Below are 16932 nucleotides of genomic sequence, written 5' to 3'. Positions count from 1 at the left end.
TATACATTTTTCAAAGTATGCTCTTTATAAATTTGAGAGAGAGAGAGAGAGAGAGAGTGAGAGGGAGGGAGGGAGAGGGAGAGAGAGAACAGTACATCTGTGAATATAAGGTTGACAACTGTTAAAAATTGCAGGCTGTACAAACTTTGTGTTTGAAGATAAAGACATCATCCATCAGCAATTCCCACAGCTCCTATTAATGTTTCCAGAACATCCTCAGTCTCAACTGAGAGCTTTGGAAGAAATGGAGTCCCATAGGAAGTAAACATAATGTCTTGATTACTTCCCAAGATTTTAAATCTCCTTTCTATGTCCCTCTCCAATGTTTTGGAGCAAAACATTGGAGAGGCAACAGGCAAGCACCTCCTAGAGATTAGCTGATTGACCAGACATTTTGCCTTCCCAGAATATCTAAAGATCTAAAGAACTGCAGAAAAAACAATTCCTCCAAACTGTTTTTTTAATTTGTCCTTAAATATTAATTTTTTGGGTTTTTACAATTGGGGTATTTTAAAGCTGATTTTTAACTGTCTATTGATGTAATTTGTTTCCTCCTCCGTGTATGTATGTGTGTTGTGTATGTATGTACGTTTGGTGTTGTTATATATTTTTTATGTTTTATGCTCCATTGTACGCCGCCCCGAGTCCTACTTGGAAAGGGAGCGGCTAATAAATCCAAATTTATTATTATTATTATTAATTACTACCAACCTGCCTTCTATTGAGGACCTGTATACTGCATGAGTCAAAAAGAGGACTGTGACTTAAATTGTTTCAACACCTACCCTCAAAACAACGATATAGAGCACTGCACACCAGAACAACTAGACACAAGGACAGTTTTTTCCTGAACTCCAAGCAAATAATTCCCTCACCACTGTCAAACTATTCACTAAGGCTGCATTACTATTACTATTAATCTTCTCATCATTCCTATCACCCATCTCCTCCCACTTATGACTGTATGACTATAACTTGGTTGCTTGTATCCTTATGATTTATATTGATTTTTTCCTAGTATGATTTGATTGCTTATTTGTACCCTATGACTATCATTAAGTGCTGCACCTCATGATTCGTGACGGATGTATCTTTTCTTTTATGTACACTGAGACCATATGCACAAAAGACAAATTCCTTGTGTATCCAATCACATTTGGCCAATAAAGAATTCTATTCTATTCTATTCTATTCTATTCTATTCTATTCTAAACTCTTCTTCCCTGAGGATTTTTCTTTCAGTGAATCCTTGCTGGAAACCAACTACTTCTATGAGATCCTTTTTTTGCATCTGCCTAAACATATTCAGAATTTACCTTTCTTCTTTGCAATAAACTAAAGCCCTAGTTGTAAAGTAAAGCCCTAATAATTTGTTCATTACGAAGAATGCTTGCTGAAGTCGCGAACACTTAACTTTCTATGTAACTTCAATCTGAGTATTTTTATTTAGATTTGACCCAGCTCAGTAAATACCTTAACACACTGCAGTGTCACAAAACTAGGAAGTTCATTTAGGGATTACTTTGGCCTGTAAGTTGTGCTTAGATATTCTAGACCACAAAAGAGCAGAAGGATAGGCCCTGGAAAGCAAGCAGCAAAAACTTGGGTTGCTGAGGGGAAATAAAACATCTTCCAATTCCTGCAACTGAGACTTGGCTTCTTTAGTGCTACTGCAGCATAGAAAGCTGAATCAAGGCACAATCGCTCGGACATAGGAACTAGAGACCACAGAAGGAGAGAACATTGAGGTTTTGTTTTTATTCAGTGCCGGAGGATGTGCGCTTTCAAGGATATGACCTTTAGCCGAATCTTCCCATCCATTTCCTTTTTTTCTATTCAACCCACTAAGCCTGAAAGGCCAATGTTCCCCACACAATTTGGCAAATTGGGAGATGGAGGGAAGATTTGAGAGAAAAATGCACCTTTGTAATGATTGGGTAGGGTATGGAATGAAGAGAGAGAAATGTCTCCATGCAGAGGTGCGTTTCACATAATTTTACCACCGGTTCACTGTGCTCTGAAAATGTGAGCATGCACACAGCCTTCCATGCAGGGGTGAAATCCAGCAGGTTCTGACAGGTTCTGGAGAACCGGTAGCGGAAATTTTGAGTAGTTTGGAGAACCGGCAAATCCCACCTCTGGCTGCCCCAAAGTGGGGAGGGAATGGGGATTTTGCAGTATCCTTCCCCTGCCACACCCACTAAGTCCGCCCACAGAACCAGTAGTTAAAAATGTGACTTTCATCACTGCATCCACGCATGTGCTTTGCTTGCACGTGCGGCCATATTAGAAAATATGGCTAAATAGGATGGCATAGCGTTGGGGAGGGTGAGCGGGCCCACCCACAGGTTGCCACTACCGGTTCGCTGAATACCACCACTGTCTCCATTACTTTGAGCCCCAGAGAATTAAGGAAATCCAAGCATTGGGAACCAAGCTCTTCCTTGATAACAGGCTTGGGAGTGAAGTTGTGGAAATTGGAAGCTGGTGGAGGTCTCTCAAGGCTCTTGTCCACAGACGGAGTCTGATGAAGAAATTGCACTCCCACACACACACACACACACCATCGACACCAAAAAGCCTTTGTCGCGCTCTTCCATGTGATCTAAACATGGAGAATGACACTAGGCTCCTGTTGTGCTTAAATCTGAAGTTACAGAGAGACATTGGAAGGACAGGCTCTTGATTAAAAAGTTTGCACTCTCTCTCTGAGGCCACGAAGATATGGCAAGAAGTACAATATGTACAAATTGTATTCCTTTCGACTGTTTTCCCATTTCCTTTTCTCATGAACACTTCTTTGTCTTCCAATACATGTTCAATTACCCATTGTTCTTTCATTTATATTTCTCAGTAAATATCATGTAAATGTGGGAGTAAACCTTACTCAGTAGTAGTAACTGTGAAAGGGATCTTGGAGTCCTAGTGGACAACCATTTAAATATGAGCCAGCAGTGTGCAGCAGCTGCCAAAAAAGCCAACACAGTCCTAGGCTGCATCAACAGAGGGATAGAATCAAGATCACGTGAAGTGTTAATACCACTTTATAATGCCTTGGTAAGGCCACACTTGGAATACTGCATTCAGTTCTGGTCGCCACGATGTAGAAAAGATGTGGAGACTCTAGAAAGAGTGCAGAGAAGAGCAACAAAGATGATTAGGGGACTGGAGACTAAAACATATGAAGAACGGTTGCAGGAACTGGGTATGTTTAGCTTAAGAGAAAGAAGGACTAGGGGGAGACATGATAGCATTATTCCAATATCTCAGAGGTTGCCACAAAGAAGAGGGAGTCAAGCTATTCTCCAAGGCACCTGTGGACAGAACAAGAAGCAATGGGTGGAAACTAATCAAGGAGAGAAGCAACTTAGAACTGAGGAGAAATTTCCTGACAGTTAGAACAATTAATCAGTGGAACAGCTTGCCTCCAGAAGTTGTGAATGCCCCAACACTGGAAGTCTTTAAGAAGATGTTGGATAGCCATTTGTCTGAAACGGTATAGGGTTTCCTGCCTAGGCAGGGGGTTGGACTAGAAGACCTCCAAGGTCCCTTCCAACTCTACTATTGTATTGTATTGTATTGTATTGTAAATATTTCCAACTCTCTGCCTCAGGTTCTTGGATGACTCATGAGAGGATCCCCGTTAACTATTACTTTATTGAAAGCATTTTGATTCTGCTCTATAGTTTGAAGGTTTCTCAAAGCAATTTAAAGCTTGGGACTATTCTAGAGCCCTGCTTATAATTCGGAACAGAGGAAAAACAATGTGGATGGAACAGGAAATAAAAATGTTTAAGCATCCATTCCTGAAAGTTATTCTTATTTTACAAGAACTGCATATAATATATACTTTGCAAAGTAATATATACTTTGCATTCCAAAAATGGGGTGACACTATGGCTCATTGGTTAAGACTCTGGGCTTGTCAGTGGGAAAGTTGGCAGCCTAGGTTCAAGACCTAAGCGCCATGTGATGGGGCGAGCTCCTGTGCTCACACCAGTTGCTGCTTAGCAGTTCGAAAGCATGCAAATGCCTAGTAGATAAATAGGTACCACTTGGGTGGGAAAATAACAGCCTCTATGATGTCATGCTGGCCACGTGAACATGGAAATGTCTTCAGACAGGCTCAATGGCCTTGAAACAAGAGATGAGCACCGCCCCTAAAGTTGGCAACGTAGGGGAGGAAAATGTATAGGGACTCTTCTACCTTTACCCTTTACTCCAAAGAATGGGATCAGAATAGGTAAGAAGCAGAGACCATATAAACCAGCGGTCTCCAACTTTTGCGGCTTGGCAGCCCAGCAGGGGAGGGTGTGTGAGCAGGCCGCAAAAGTGACTGGCTGTCACACAAATGCATACAGCTCAACTTACGCGAACAATAGGCCGACAGGCATGCACATGTGAATGCAGTTCAACCTGCGCAAGTTGAGTTGTGCAGGCTTGTACATGTGCGCTGGCCCGCCACTCATGCAAGTTGAGCTGTGCGCTCGCATGTGAGCACAAATGCGCGCCAGCCAACCATTCATGCAGCCCAGTTCCGAAAAGGTCCTGGGCCGGTAGTGGGCGGTGGGCCAGAGGTTGGGGACCCATGATCTAAATAAGTTTCAAGGGAACCAGGAGCCCCCGGGGGGGGGGACCAAGAGTGCCAGTGCTACTCTGATAATTATTATAAAGTTGCAAACTATGCAATCTACCCAGCTATCAGCCCCACCAAGGAGAACCAGGCCAGAAAATTAACTTCCCAGGAAGGCTAAAAGTGCTACCATTGCTATTGGCTATAATAACAGAATCTTGCAAGTCTGATTGTGCTGATCTCCTCCTTCTTGTAGTTCAGTGAATTACGGAGGTCTTTGTTTGAGCTACTGCCAAATAAGATACGGTTACTCTGGACTTGAGAAAATATTTCAGCCCCTTTTGCCTACGTAACAATTCCTGCATATTGTATCTCCACCAAGGTCATCTTCCTTATTCACTGCACTAGCCAGGGCATCAACAGACTAATCTTTTTCTGTTGTTGTTGGCAGCGCTGTAAGATGTTCCTACTTATGGATAGGCAGACATAGCTTTCTGTTTTTCTGGAACAGCTTCTCCCATTGAATTCCTACCTTTCAGCACTGTTCAAAGATAGTGAGTCATTCTTTACAGGGAACAGAGAATATAGCAATTTTTTCATGCATGGCTTCCCAAGATAGAATTGCCATCCTTACTAAGACTATTCAATTACAGCTAACAGGTTCTGCATTTAAAAATAGTTGCTTTTTAAATATGTATTCCCGAGAACAAGATTTCATAGCAGAAGGAAATGGTATCGTGTCAGGCAGTATGAGGTAAGGGAGAAATGGGAGAGGGAAGTGAGGTGAGAGAAGCTGTTATTTGGCACCGTGAAGTGCAAACCTTAAAACAACACTTCAGGATTTTTAGTGGGGTTGAATAAGCAACTGTTTCTATAGCCACAGAACCCCCTCTTTGGACTACTTAATCCCTCCTGTTAATACCCCAGGCCTTTTCTATTCCTGTTGCTCTCCACTCCTTTCAAGGCATAATTAATAGAAATCCGAATCTATCCCTTTTATCCTTGCCTCAGAACTTTTCATGCATATCTTTACCAGATGAGAATGGTTGATTACAGGTAGTTCTTGACTTACATCAGTTCATTTAGATGATCATTCAAAGTTATAACGGCACTGAAAAATGAGACTTATGACCGGGGGTGAAATTCAGCAAGTTCTGACAGGTTCTGGAGAACCGGTAGCGGAAATTTTGAGTAGTTCGGAGAACCGGCAAATGCCTCCTCTGGCTGGCCCCAGAGTGGAGTAGGAATGGGGATTTTGCAGTATCCTTCTCCTGCCACGCCCACCAAGCCACGCCCACCAAGCCACCCCACACCCACCAAGCCACGCCCACTGAACCAGTAGTAAAAAAAATTTGAATTTCACCATTGCTTATGACTGTTTTTCAAAATTACAACCTTTGGAAACTTCCCTGTGAGCATGTGATCAAAATTCAGATGCTTGAGAACTGGTTCATATTTATGATGGTTGCGGTGTCCGTGTGTCCATGTGTCTGTGTGTCCGTGTGTGTCATGTGATCACCTTTTGCCTTGACCTTCTGACAGGCAGTCAAGGGGGAAGCCAGATTCACTTAACAACCAGGTTACTAACTTATCAACTGTAGTGATTCACTTAACAACTGTGGCCAGAAAGGTTGTAAAATGAGGCAAAACTCACTTAACAAATGTCTCACTTAACAACAGAAAATTTGGGTTCGACTGTGGCTGTAAGTTGAGGACTACCTGTATCCTGCCTCTCCTCCCATCCCCTCAAACAAAAACAAACTGTATGGATAAACACAGATACAGGTAATCCTGGACTTATAACCATTCATTCACTGGTGGTTTGAAGTCACAAAGGCACTGAAAAAGTGATATGAACTTTTTTCATATTTATGGCCACTGCAGCATCCTCATGATTACAAGATCAATATTCGGGCACTTGGCAACTGACCCATATTTATGACAGTGGTCATAAATTAATGTGATCAGTGGTCAACATTTGCAATCTTCTCACCCAGCTTCCAACAAGCAAAATCAATGGGGGGGAAACCAGGTTCATTTAACAACTGTGTTATTAGCAACCGTAAATGATTCGCTTAACAATCAGGAGGGAAGAAAGGTAATAAAATTGGTGTGACTCAATTAACAACTGCCTTGCTTAACAATGGAAATTCTGGTATCAATTGTGGTCATAAGTTGTGGTCATAAGCTAGCTATATTTAGTTGTGAAACAACTTGGAGTTGTTTCCTCTGAATGGCAAATTAGAAGTAAGCTTCCGGTGTAACTCAAAGCCAATATATTTAATGTATCATAATGGGCCTAAAGCAGGGGTCTCCAACCTGGTCAACTTTAAGGCTTGTGGACTTCAACTCCCAGAATTTGGAGTTGGAGACCCCTGGCCTAAAGGACGACTCATGGCATATTACTGACCTGCAACTGTAATATTGAAGAAGGCAGAGTCATCGCCTGCATCACACACAAACTCGCCAGTGTCTTGCACTTGCGCAAAGGGAAGGATGAGTCGTCGGTGGGGCCCTTGGCTCTCAAACAGCAAGCCGTCACCTTCTTCTAATTCCTCCCCATCTTTGTACCATTGGACAGAGGCATTGGGGCAAGAAAGCTCGCAGGTCAGCACCACACGGTCAGAGGTCTGATAAGCATGAACGGCCTCTGCATTGGACTGCACAATTTGCACAAGTGGTTCTGCAGCATCAAGGGAGACAGAGAAACCAGAGTTTTAGAACAGTTGTGGACCTATAGACTCAAGGTCTAGAGAAAATGGCTGGCACTGGTGGTAGACTATCCAGGGCCCTCCAGGTGTTTTTTTTCAAAGCAGCTCCCACAATTCCTGACCCCCTGTGGCCATATTGATAAAGGTTCATGGGCATAGTAGTCCAAAACACCTGGAGGGAACCTGCTTACAATACTTTATAGCTGACCAAAACCTAGGAGGAAAGAGGAACTGGTGCACCAGGGCAGCGTTTGTGTTCTGAAAGTTGTTTTGTGTGAAGCAAAAAGGAAGAGAAAATATTAGAGAAAATATTCACCCCTTCTCATAACAAAAATTGAAGATCATTTCAAACTAGGAGGCTTGAGAAAACAAAGGGAAGAATTGCCTTTCACAAGGCATAATCAGTTTGTGTTATTCATTGACAAGGGATGTTGTGACGGCAGGACACCTAACATAAACAGCCTTGTGGGAGGATTAGATAACCAGTGGAAGATAGGCTGCCTTATGACGCAGAATAGCTTACTGTGCAAGTCCTACATTCGTAGTCATTATATCTCTGAGTGACCACCAATTATCTGAAGCTAAGAACTGAACATGGAAAGCACAACTGCTCTGTGCTCATTCGCAAAGTCCCTAGGTGCTTCTGTTCAATCATTCATCAGAAAAACAGCACAGTATAAGTGGGCCAGGGACAAATTCAGCTCTCCTTCAGACCAAAATACACCCATGGAGCCTTTGAAACAACTCAGTGTGCAGCAGCTCACATCACCCAGAGCACTCTAAATTTACTAGACTTTAATTTCCATAACTCCCAACCAACCACAAACTTTGTCTCTTGTGATATGAAAATTCTAAGAGCTGTAATCCAGTCCACCACCACCACCGCTGCCCCAGAAGACACTTGGCAGGGGAAGAAATGAAAGTACATGAAGATGGCCTTTGCCTAGTAGGATACAATAATTCTCTTGCCTGTGACAGTGATGTTGAAGAATGCCGAATCGCCACCTGCATCACACACAAACTCCCCAGAATCTTCTACTTGAGCTGAAGGAATGACCAGCCGACGGTGAGGGCCCTCACTCTCCAGTAGGAGTCCTTCACTTTCTTCCACCTCTTCTCCATCCTTGTACCAATGTACGAGGGCATCAGGACGAGAAAGCTCGCAGGACAGCTCTATGCGTTTTGCAGCCTGGTAGACATGGCTCTCTTCATCATTGGAGTGTATGATCCTTACAGGATGGTCTGTGGCAAGAGAATACATTCTATGAATGAGGGTTGGTAGAAATAGGATTATGAAATACATTTTCCCCTTCCCTGAAACTTACTTATATGCAAATCAGGAGTGGGCTGCTGCCGGTTTTACTACCGGTTCACAACCCGCGCGTGCGCTGTTCAATGTAAATTGTTTTTGCGCATGTGCAGAACAATATACAGTGAACTGCGCACACGCAGTCACTAAAAACTAAAATGGCAGCGGCCCAGCAGCAGCGAGAGAACCGGATCGGGGGCATGCCACGCCTGGGTTGCTGCCGGTTCTGTGACCCAGACTTGAATTCCACTACCAATTCGGCCAAACCGGGCCAAACCAGGAGTAACCCACCTCTGATGCACATGCACAGCTGGAACTGAAATGGAAGTGCTTTGCTGCAAATTAAGCTTATTTGTCTATCTACATGTTTGGCTTTTTATAAAATATAAGAGAAGAGGTGCTTGCCACAATGCCTTTGAAATCCAACATAGGACATGTTGGTCTGGTTCCTGTAGTGAGGTAAGTCATGATTTACAATTTGTTGAATAAACTATAATTCGTTTATGCACAATTAGGCATACATCCTGAATAAAAACAAGCTACATTCAATGTGTTCTCATATTGCTTAACCCTTAATAAACACTTTAAAATTACAATTGCAGCACCGTCACAATATATTACATACGAATAAATAAATCCGATTTACACAACGTATTAAGATAAGGGCTGAGTTCCTATAACTTGTTGAACCCAAAACTACTATCTTCATTTTGCCTTGCCTAAGTGTTATGCAAAGCTTGTCATTATGGTGCAGAGTCACTAGAAAAGAGTAGAAAAGTAGGCATAAAATTGAGAGGTGGATCAATGATGAATGCAGGGCGCTTGAGGATATTTGGAGCTAAGTGAAATGTGCAAATTAATAAGCAAATCTGACCTTTATTTTAACATTTTGAGATCTGGTAGTCCTATAATCAAGCCCAATTGGATAAAAAGAACTGACATTTTTTTCCACAGGTCTGATTAGAACGTCAAAAAATAAAGATCAAATCTGAATCCCAACAAAAGTTACTGATGAATGACTGTTTTTAGTATGACAAAACTATCACACAAATGGGGAATAAATGCAGCAAGCAGAGTATTTCTGAGCCCTATGACAATGTAATTTTTATGTGTGAGGCAGTTTAGCTCTTTGTCCATTATGCATAATTGCCAACAAACTGCTTTGAAAGTTATTCTTGTATTTAGTTTGTTTTGAAGGTTGATTGAAATAGGCTGGAGAGGTCATTTGTTCAGGTAGCTTGGTGTTAAACCATAAAAGTTTTTAAGGCCAAAATGAGCTGTAGGAGTTGCACTCAGAAGGCAACAGGAAACCAGGAAAGGTCTCAGAGTCTGCTAGTATTGAGAGCTATGAGCTAAAAACAGGTTGCTGCATTCTGGACCATTCTGGACAGCTTCTATGCGGTTTTCAGAAACAGCCGTATGAAGAGCGCTTTACAGTAGTTCTGACCCACAATGATGAGGATGAGAGTTACTGGCATAATGTCCCCTGCTCCAGGTACTGTATGTCCATAACGAAAGTCCCAAATGTCCCATTTGACACAGCAAAGATTACTCTAAACCGTAGCCATGAATCCAGGGAAACTGCAGGATTGCCGCTACAAAACCAACCTTCATGAGATAACAGTCCAGCCAACTCTTTCAACAAATCAAAGTCCCAATGCTATAGTAGAGAATCTATGCAGCTCTCAGTTGGACTGCTGGATTCTTGATAAGACTCTGAACTTGGCTGTTTTCCTGCAGATATCTTATAATCAGGCTAGGTAGCATCGTAGGTGTGAGGGAGAGTGGGGTTTGTATGCTGTTTATATATATTCCTTGCCCTGCCAGTCTTGGCTGTTGGGGGATGATTTCTTGTTGATTGTTCCTTGATTAGGATGTTCTTTGTTCTTGATTGCTTATCTAGTGCCGTTTCCTGCTTATCTGGGTGTCTGTTGCTGGGGAGGATGTGTTCCAAAATGGTTGTTTCCTTCTATGACTTTTGGTTGTACCAATAAATGGCGTGTAGATGAGGTTTATGTCTCTCTGTCCAATAACAGCTGATTTGACCATTTTGTTACTGAACCTGGTAACGAAATATCTGCTGGAAAACAACCAAGGTCAGGGAACACCAAGCATCCGACACATCATTCTAAAGTGTGCAGAAAAGTATCAGTCGCGATTCAGCCACAAGTAAGCTGAGTGTAGGAAAGAACGGAGAGCAATTTCAAAGGAGAAAGGTAAAGAAGACGACCCCCTGCTGTAATCTGGCTGAGAAAAGGGACAAAGAGGAAGATGGCTGAAACCTCCTGCAGCATCAGCTCCCTCGAGTCTGGTGAATTAAATCAAACGTGCAACTATGATAATTACAAAAACGCCCAGCCCTGTCTGAATTCCAGAACACAATAGCTCTTTTAAGTGGCATGCATCACAGATTCTTGTTTTTTTTAAGGTAAAGGCTCCCCTAAATCAAACTTAAATCTTGTGGATCACATGACACACCTAGATTCCTTTCTTAGCAACAGAGTGGAAATGGTTTGTTAATCCCTTCATCTGGGTTGTTTATGCAGCTCCTCAGTAAACCCCGGGATTTCCCTGTGGTTTCCCATCCAAATCTGAACTGTGTCTAACCCAACTTGAGTCAGACACGCTTAGCCGGGCATAATCACCTGCTATGGCTTTGTCAAGAAAAATACAATTTAGATCCCCAAGTGAGCCGGGGGGGGGGGGGGGGGGGAGAGACAAATCATACTGACCTGAAACAGTTACAATGAAAAAGACAGAATCGCCTCCCAGATCGCATACAAATTCCCCCGTGTCTTGCACCTGGGCTGAGGCAATGATCAGGCGGTGATGAGGCCCTTCGCTTTCCAGCCGCAGAACCTCCGTTTCTTCTACTGCTTTCCCATCCTTATACCAGTGCACGAGAGCATTAGGGCAGGACAGCTCACAGGCCAAAGTTACTTGTTCTAAAGCCCAGTAGGTATGAGCCTCATCTGCATTGGAGCACACCACCTGTACAGGTGGCTCTGGAACAGGAAGGACACCAAATGTGAGCAAAATATCATAATTCAGTAGCAGTAAACCTATTTTGTCTGGCAGACTTCCGTTTTAAACCCTGATATCTTTAGTTAGGGCTGCATGAAGGTCTATGAAAAGTTGCAAAGTTGGTTAAAATATATTGCATTAGAAAAGTGATGGCAAACCTATGGTACACCATGTCATTTTTGGTGACACGCCAGGCCTCCGGCCCCACTGAAAGTCACAGGAGAAAAGTCTCTCGCACAGCCCCTGAGGCCTCTAAAAATCAGGTGAGCATTCTCACTTGATTTTCAGAGGCTCCAGAGCTCCTGCGGGATCAGGGCCTCCTTCCGTGATTTCCAGAGAGTCTGTTCAGAGGGTCTTGGAGACAAGAATCCAGAGGAGAACAGAGGAGAGAAGATCTGGAGAGGCCTCCTTTGTCTTACACTTACACACCCTGTCTGTGGTGTGTATGTGTAAGACACACCAGGAGGTCAATGTAGACATTTTTTTGAATTTTGACATATCAAGCCCAAAAGGTTCACCACCATCACTGCACTAGATAGACTAAAACAAAAATACATCTCAGCATAATGCAGCTTCCACTGTTTTATTTATTTTCATCCCACCATAATTGTTCTTTTTAAACATATATAATACTCCTTCCTCCTCCTGTTTTCCCTACAACAACCGCCTGTGAAGTTAAGCTGAAAGAGAGTGACTAGGCCAGTCACCCAACCTGCTTTCATACCTAAGGCAAGATTAGAACTCACAGTCTCCTGGTTTCTAGCCTGATGCCTTAAACACTGGACCAATTTTTTTTCATAATATGAAGATTAATTAATTAGAAGAGTTCTCTAGCCTGGACCAAACCATCTTTATAGCACAGTGTGAAAGAACCACTTCCAGAGATTTCCTGGGACTGCTTGTATGGTTCCTTCTTGAACTTCCTTCCAATGAGGATAAACACCCAGAATTGTGGGGACTCAAGCACAGAAATGAACTTCATCTATTCTATTGAGCAGTGACGTGCGATGAGGTTTATGCTGGTGAGGCTGGTGACGTCATCAGGAAGGCGGGGAATGGGACCACATGTGCAGGAGGCTGAGGCAGCCTCAGCCTCCTGCACCCGTGGTCCCATTCCCCGCCTTCCTGAGTCAACATGATGGGCTCGCGCTCCACGGTCCCCTTCATGTTGACTCAGGAAGGCAGGGAATCGGACCACGTGTGCCTTTTCCCTTTTTTTTTCTTTTCATGATGAGAGCGGTGAGGCTCTGCCTTCCCTGCCTCCCCTGACCGCACGTCCCTGCTATTGAGTAAAAACCAACTTTCTGAGATATAACAAATCACAAGTGCCTCCAAGTATTAGAAACCCAGAAACAGTGGTGCTAGAAGTAACATAAAATAAACAAAGATCTATCCCACCTCTCCCGTGAGAGGCAAATAAACAACCAAAAATTTCTCTTTACCAAAGCAAAACAGAACTGGGCTGCCTGCCCAGCAGTCGGCAGAACAATTTCTTAGAACAGATATCCCAGCTTTCCCCAATATGAGAAATTCTGAGTTTTCTGGGGAGTGCAGGCCTAATCCACCTGCAGGTTGGGAAAGGCTGGTTTAGGAGCGTCATGTACTGCACCTTGAGTCCAAATGAAGAGAGTTGAAAAAGAAAAAGCAATTCTACATGAATAAGGCATGCTTAGAAAGGCTATTTCTAACCTGTGATAGTGATGTTGAAGAAGGCAGAGTCACCACCTGCATCACACACAAACTCTCCTGTATCCTGGATGTGGGCAGAGACAAGGATCAGCCGGCAGTGTGGACCTTCGTTCTCCAGCAGGAGGTCCTGGCTTTCCTCCACCTTTTCCCCATCCTTGTACCAGCACACAGGGGCGTTAGGACGGGACAGCTCACAGGCCAGCACCACACGCTCTGAGACCAGGTAGGTGTGGGCTTCCTCAGGGCTGCAGTGCATAATGTGGACAGGAGTTTCTGTGGAGCAAAGAAATGTGCTGGGAAGATTGTGGTACCTTCTTACCACACCACTTTATCTGCACATGGAAATTTGCTAAGGGCATCCTATTTGCATTGCATCCTTAAGCTGCTTCTGTTCTGTCAGACTATCAGACAGAAGGGGAAACATTCGTTTTTAACACTAACATTACTAAGGGCAGGGAGTGAGCGTCCACACTCAAAGGCTGGGGGTTAAGTTGAACGCAGCCTCATCAGAATAGTAAAAGTGTGCTCTTAAGAGTATGGCTATGGTGAGCAAAGCAGAGAAAGACCAAAGAAAAACTTTCCTAAAGCAAGAGAACACTTTTGCAGTAAATTAACCTCAGGCTTTTATATCCACTGGGTTCAAAACAGAGGTGGATTGCTGCTGGTTCGGCCCGAATTGGCTGAACCGGTAGTAGCGGCGGTGGGAGGCTCCGCCCATCCGCCCAGATGCTTCTGCGCATGCGCAGAAGTGTAGCACGCATGGGAGCGCAGCCGAATTAGTAGTAAAAAAAAATAGCGACCCATCTCTGGTTCAAAATTATATCCCTTGGCTCTTGTATCACAACATAAAAAGAAATTGAACCAGAAGGCATAGGAAAGGCTTTCTGATCCTTTGATGAAGTTGGTCAAATGCTTTTTTTAAAAAATACACTGAGAGAGTGCTTGGTCCCGACTTGCTCTTGGTTTTGCCTGCAGGAGTTTTTGTCTTTGATTAAGAGGTGGCACAGTACCTGCTTCCACCTGAAGGGAACAAAGTAATCAGGCTTTATAGGAAGACTTTCAGGTATCTCTAGTGGCTCCTTCACTTGAGTTCATGCTAAGCATTTGGAACAACAATGTGGATGATGAGGTTTCTATTTTCTCCCCCTCCCAGGTTAAGACTCACCATTTCCATTAGAAAGAAGAGGTAGAAAAAAATTCTTTCAAATCTCACATTTGCAATGAAATCGCATTAGGCCATTTCATAAACAGCTCAATGTTTCAGATTTGAAAAATCTTAAAGTGCGCACTAGACTCCAGGTTGCTAAGGTCTAGAGGCACAAAATTCTCCTGAGTTTAGAAATCACTCCTTGCTTACAGCATTGCAAAAGCAAGTTATTTCATTTTTCCATAGATTTTGTAGGCAAGTTTTTAATCAGAAACTTGAAGTCAAAACATACCGCAACTATTTTCTGTTTTCCATGCCTTTGTTAAAATGCATTCTACTCTAGAAATACTTGAGAAATACTTAGTATCACAAGCTTACAAATAACAGAATTTGGACCGAGCAGTAACCACTTTTGTAGAATTCTTTTGTATAACTTTTAAGCAATTGTGCAATTAGGATAAAATTAGACAGTGATCTGTGTCGTCTGGAGAGGCTACTGACCTGCAACAATAAGGTTGAAAAAGACAGATTCTCCACCAATGTCACATACAAATTCCCCAGTATCCTGCACTCTGGCTGAGGAAATGATCAAGCGATGGTGAGGTCCCACGTTCTCCATCAGGAGGTCCTTGCTCTCTTTCAGAGTTTCTCCATCCTTGTACCAACGCACAGTGACATCAGGGTGGGATAACTCACAGGACAGCACCACACGATCCGCGACATTGTAGCTGTGAGCCTCTTTGGAATTGGACTGAATAACCTTCACAGGAGGTTCTGTGGAGGGGAGAAATATGGTGACGGGACCAATTGTTGCCAAGCTCGGAATCATGACTGAATGTCCACATTTGGAAAGAAAGGATATGATTACAGGCTAAACTCTGCTAATAGTCAAATGACAGAAAACATTGGATATTATTTTATGTGGGATCAGCTATCCTGAAGGTGCTTTTTTAGGAGGCAACTGGACTTAGTTTTTTCTTGGAACTCAGCTATATTCAAAATCCTTATGGAGCTTCAAGCTCCATATCTTTGGCACTAAACCCTATAAAAGGACATGCACCTTTACACTGTAAACAGCCCTGCTTAAATCAAGAGATTTTTTTCTTTCTTTCCACTTACCTTCCACGGTCACAGTGAAGCTGATGGCATCATCTCTGGCATCACATATATATGTCCCAGAGTCCAAAGAGCAGACAGAGGGAATCAACAGCTTATGAATGTAGCCTTCTGATTGGACACAAGCACCATTATTCAAAGCTATAGGATTCCCATCTTTGAGCCAGCAGACAGGGGCATCAGGCATGGAAAGCTCGCATTCCAGAAGCAGAGGCATCCCAGGAAGAAGGGCTCGGAGTCGCCTGGCCTCAGGCACTGGAGTAATATGTACCTGTGGAGCTGAAAGCAAGTAAAATCTATGCATAACAGCATTTGTTTCATCTTGGGCTATTCCTGCGATCATAACAGCATTGGACCATTTTGTATACATTCCAAGCCACTTAGGAAGTCCCTTAGGATACAGTATGCGCTGGGATGGAGCTGAAGCTTTGCACTGCTTGTCTTTACTGCAAACATACAGTAAAGGGCGAACACTGGCTTCCTCACACAGCCTTTGCAGGTCAATGCATCATAGTTGCAAGCAAGTCATGGGAAAAACATGGGGCAGCAGGGCAAGTCATGCTTCACATAGAACTACGCTATTGGATCTCACGATTATTATTATTTTTGGGGTTTGTTTAATTTGAAAACCACAGCGAGGGAATTATACTGCAAATTGGAATAGCCATAAACTGAGCAGTGGTGGTGCAGTGTGTTAGAATGCGATGCACCATATTGCAGGCAACCTCTTGGCCCCAGCCAGGAGTTCGATCCTGAAAGGCTCGAGGTTGACTTAACCTTCCATCCTTCCCAGGTCGGTATAGTGAGGAGCCAGATTTTTGGGAGCAATATGTACTGTAAGCCACTTAAGAGAGGGCTGTAAAAAGCGCTATAGCCGTGATGGCGAACCTATGGCACTTGGAGCCCTCTAGGCAGGCATGTGAGCCGTAGCCCAGGGCAGCTCCACTGCACATGCCCACGTACCTCCCACCGTCCAGCTGATTTTTGGGTCTGCCGTGTATGCGGGAGACGTGCGCACATGCGTTGGGGGGGGGCGGAATGGGGGGTGCAGCACACACACACCACTCCATTTTTGGCAATAGGAGGCTTCAGGGAGGGCCTCTGGAGCCTTGGGGAGGCCATTTTCGTCCTCCCGGAGGCTTGAGAAAAGCCTCTGGAGCCTTGGGAGGGCAAAAAACAGGACTTTCGGAAGTTCAGAAACGGGTGTGTTTCCGGCCTCTAGAGGGCCTTTGGAACCCAGGGGAGGCCATTTCAACCTCTCGGAGGCTTGAGGACAGCCTCCGGAGCCTGGAGAGGGCAAAAACTCTCCCCCCCCCATGGGGAGAGGGAGGTCACGCATACATGCTCAGGGGGGGTCATGTGC

The 16932-nt window shown here is 43.8% G+C and overlaps 1 protein-coding gene across 3 annotated transcripts in view; it reads right to left on the bottom strand.

Moving 5' to 3' along the window:
- Window positions 1–16932, bottom strand: part of OBSL1 (obscurin like cytoskeletal adaptor 1) — an 81718-nt gene that overhangs the window by 40850 nt on the left and 23936 nt on the right. For 2 of the 3 annotated variants that reach the window (XM_081936270.1, XM_081936271.1), the window contains exons 8-13: window positions 15573–15848; window positions 14955–15227; window positions 13307–13579; window positions 11326–11598; window positions 8254–8526; window positions 6984–7256 (exon numbers count right to left, since the gene is read on the bottom strand). In XM_081936270.1, the coding sequence (XP_081792396.1) occupies window positions 6984–7256; window positions 8254–8526; window positions 11326–11598; window positions 13307–13579; window positions 14955–15227; window positions 15573–15848 (1641 nt within the window). The remainder of the gene's footprint in view (window positions 1–6983; window positions 7257–8253; window positions 8527–11325; window positions 11599–13306; window positions 13580–14954; window positions 15228–15572; window positions 15849–16932) is intronic. The other variant, XM_081936272.1, reaches the window with a different exon arrangement.

Source organism: Natrix helvetica (assembly GCF_964273705.1).
Source record: "Natrix helvetica genome assembly, chromosome: 1".
NCBI lineage: Eukaryota > Metazoa > Chordata > Lepidosauria > Squamata > Natricidae > Natrix > Natrix helvetica.
Note: the sequence above shows the minus strand (reverse complement) of the source record. Positions and strands in the feature narration are given on the sequence as shown.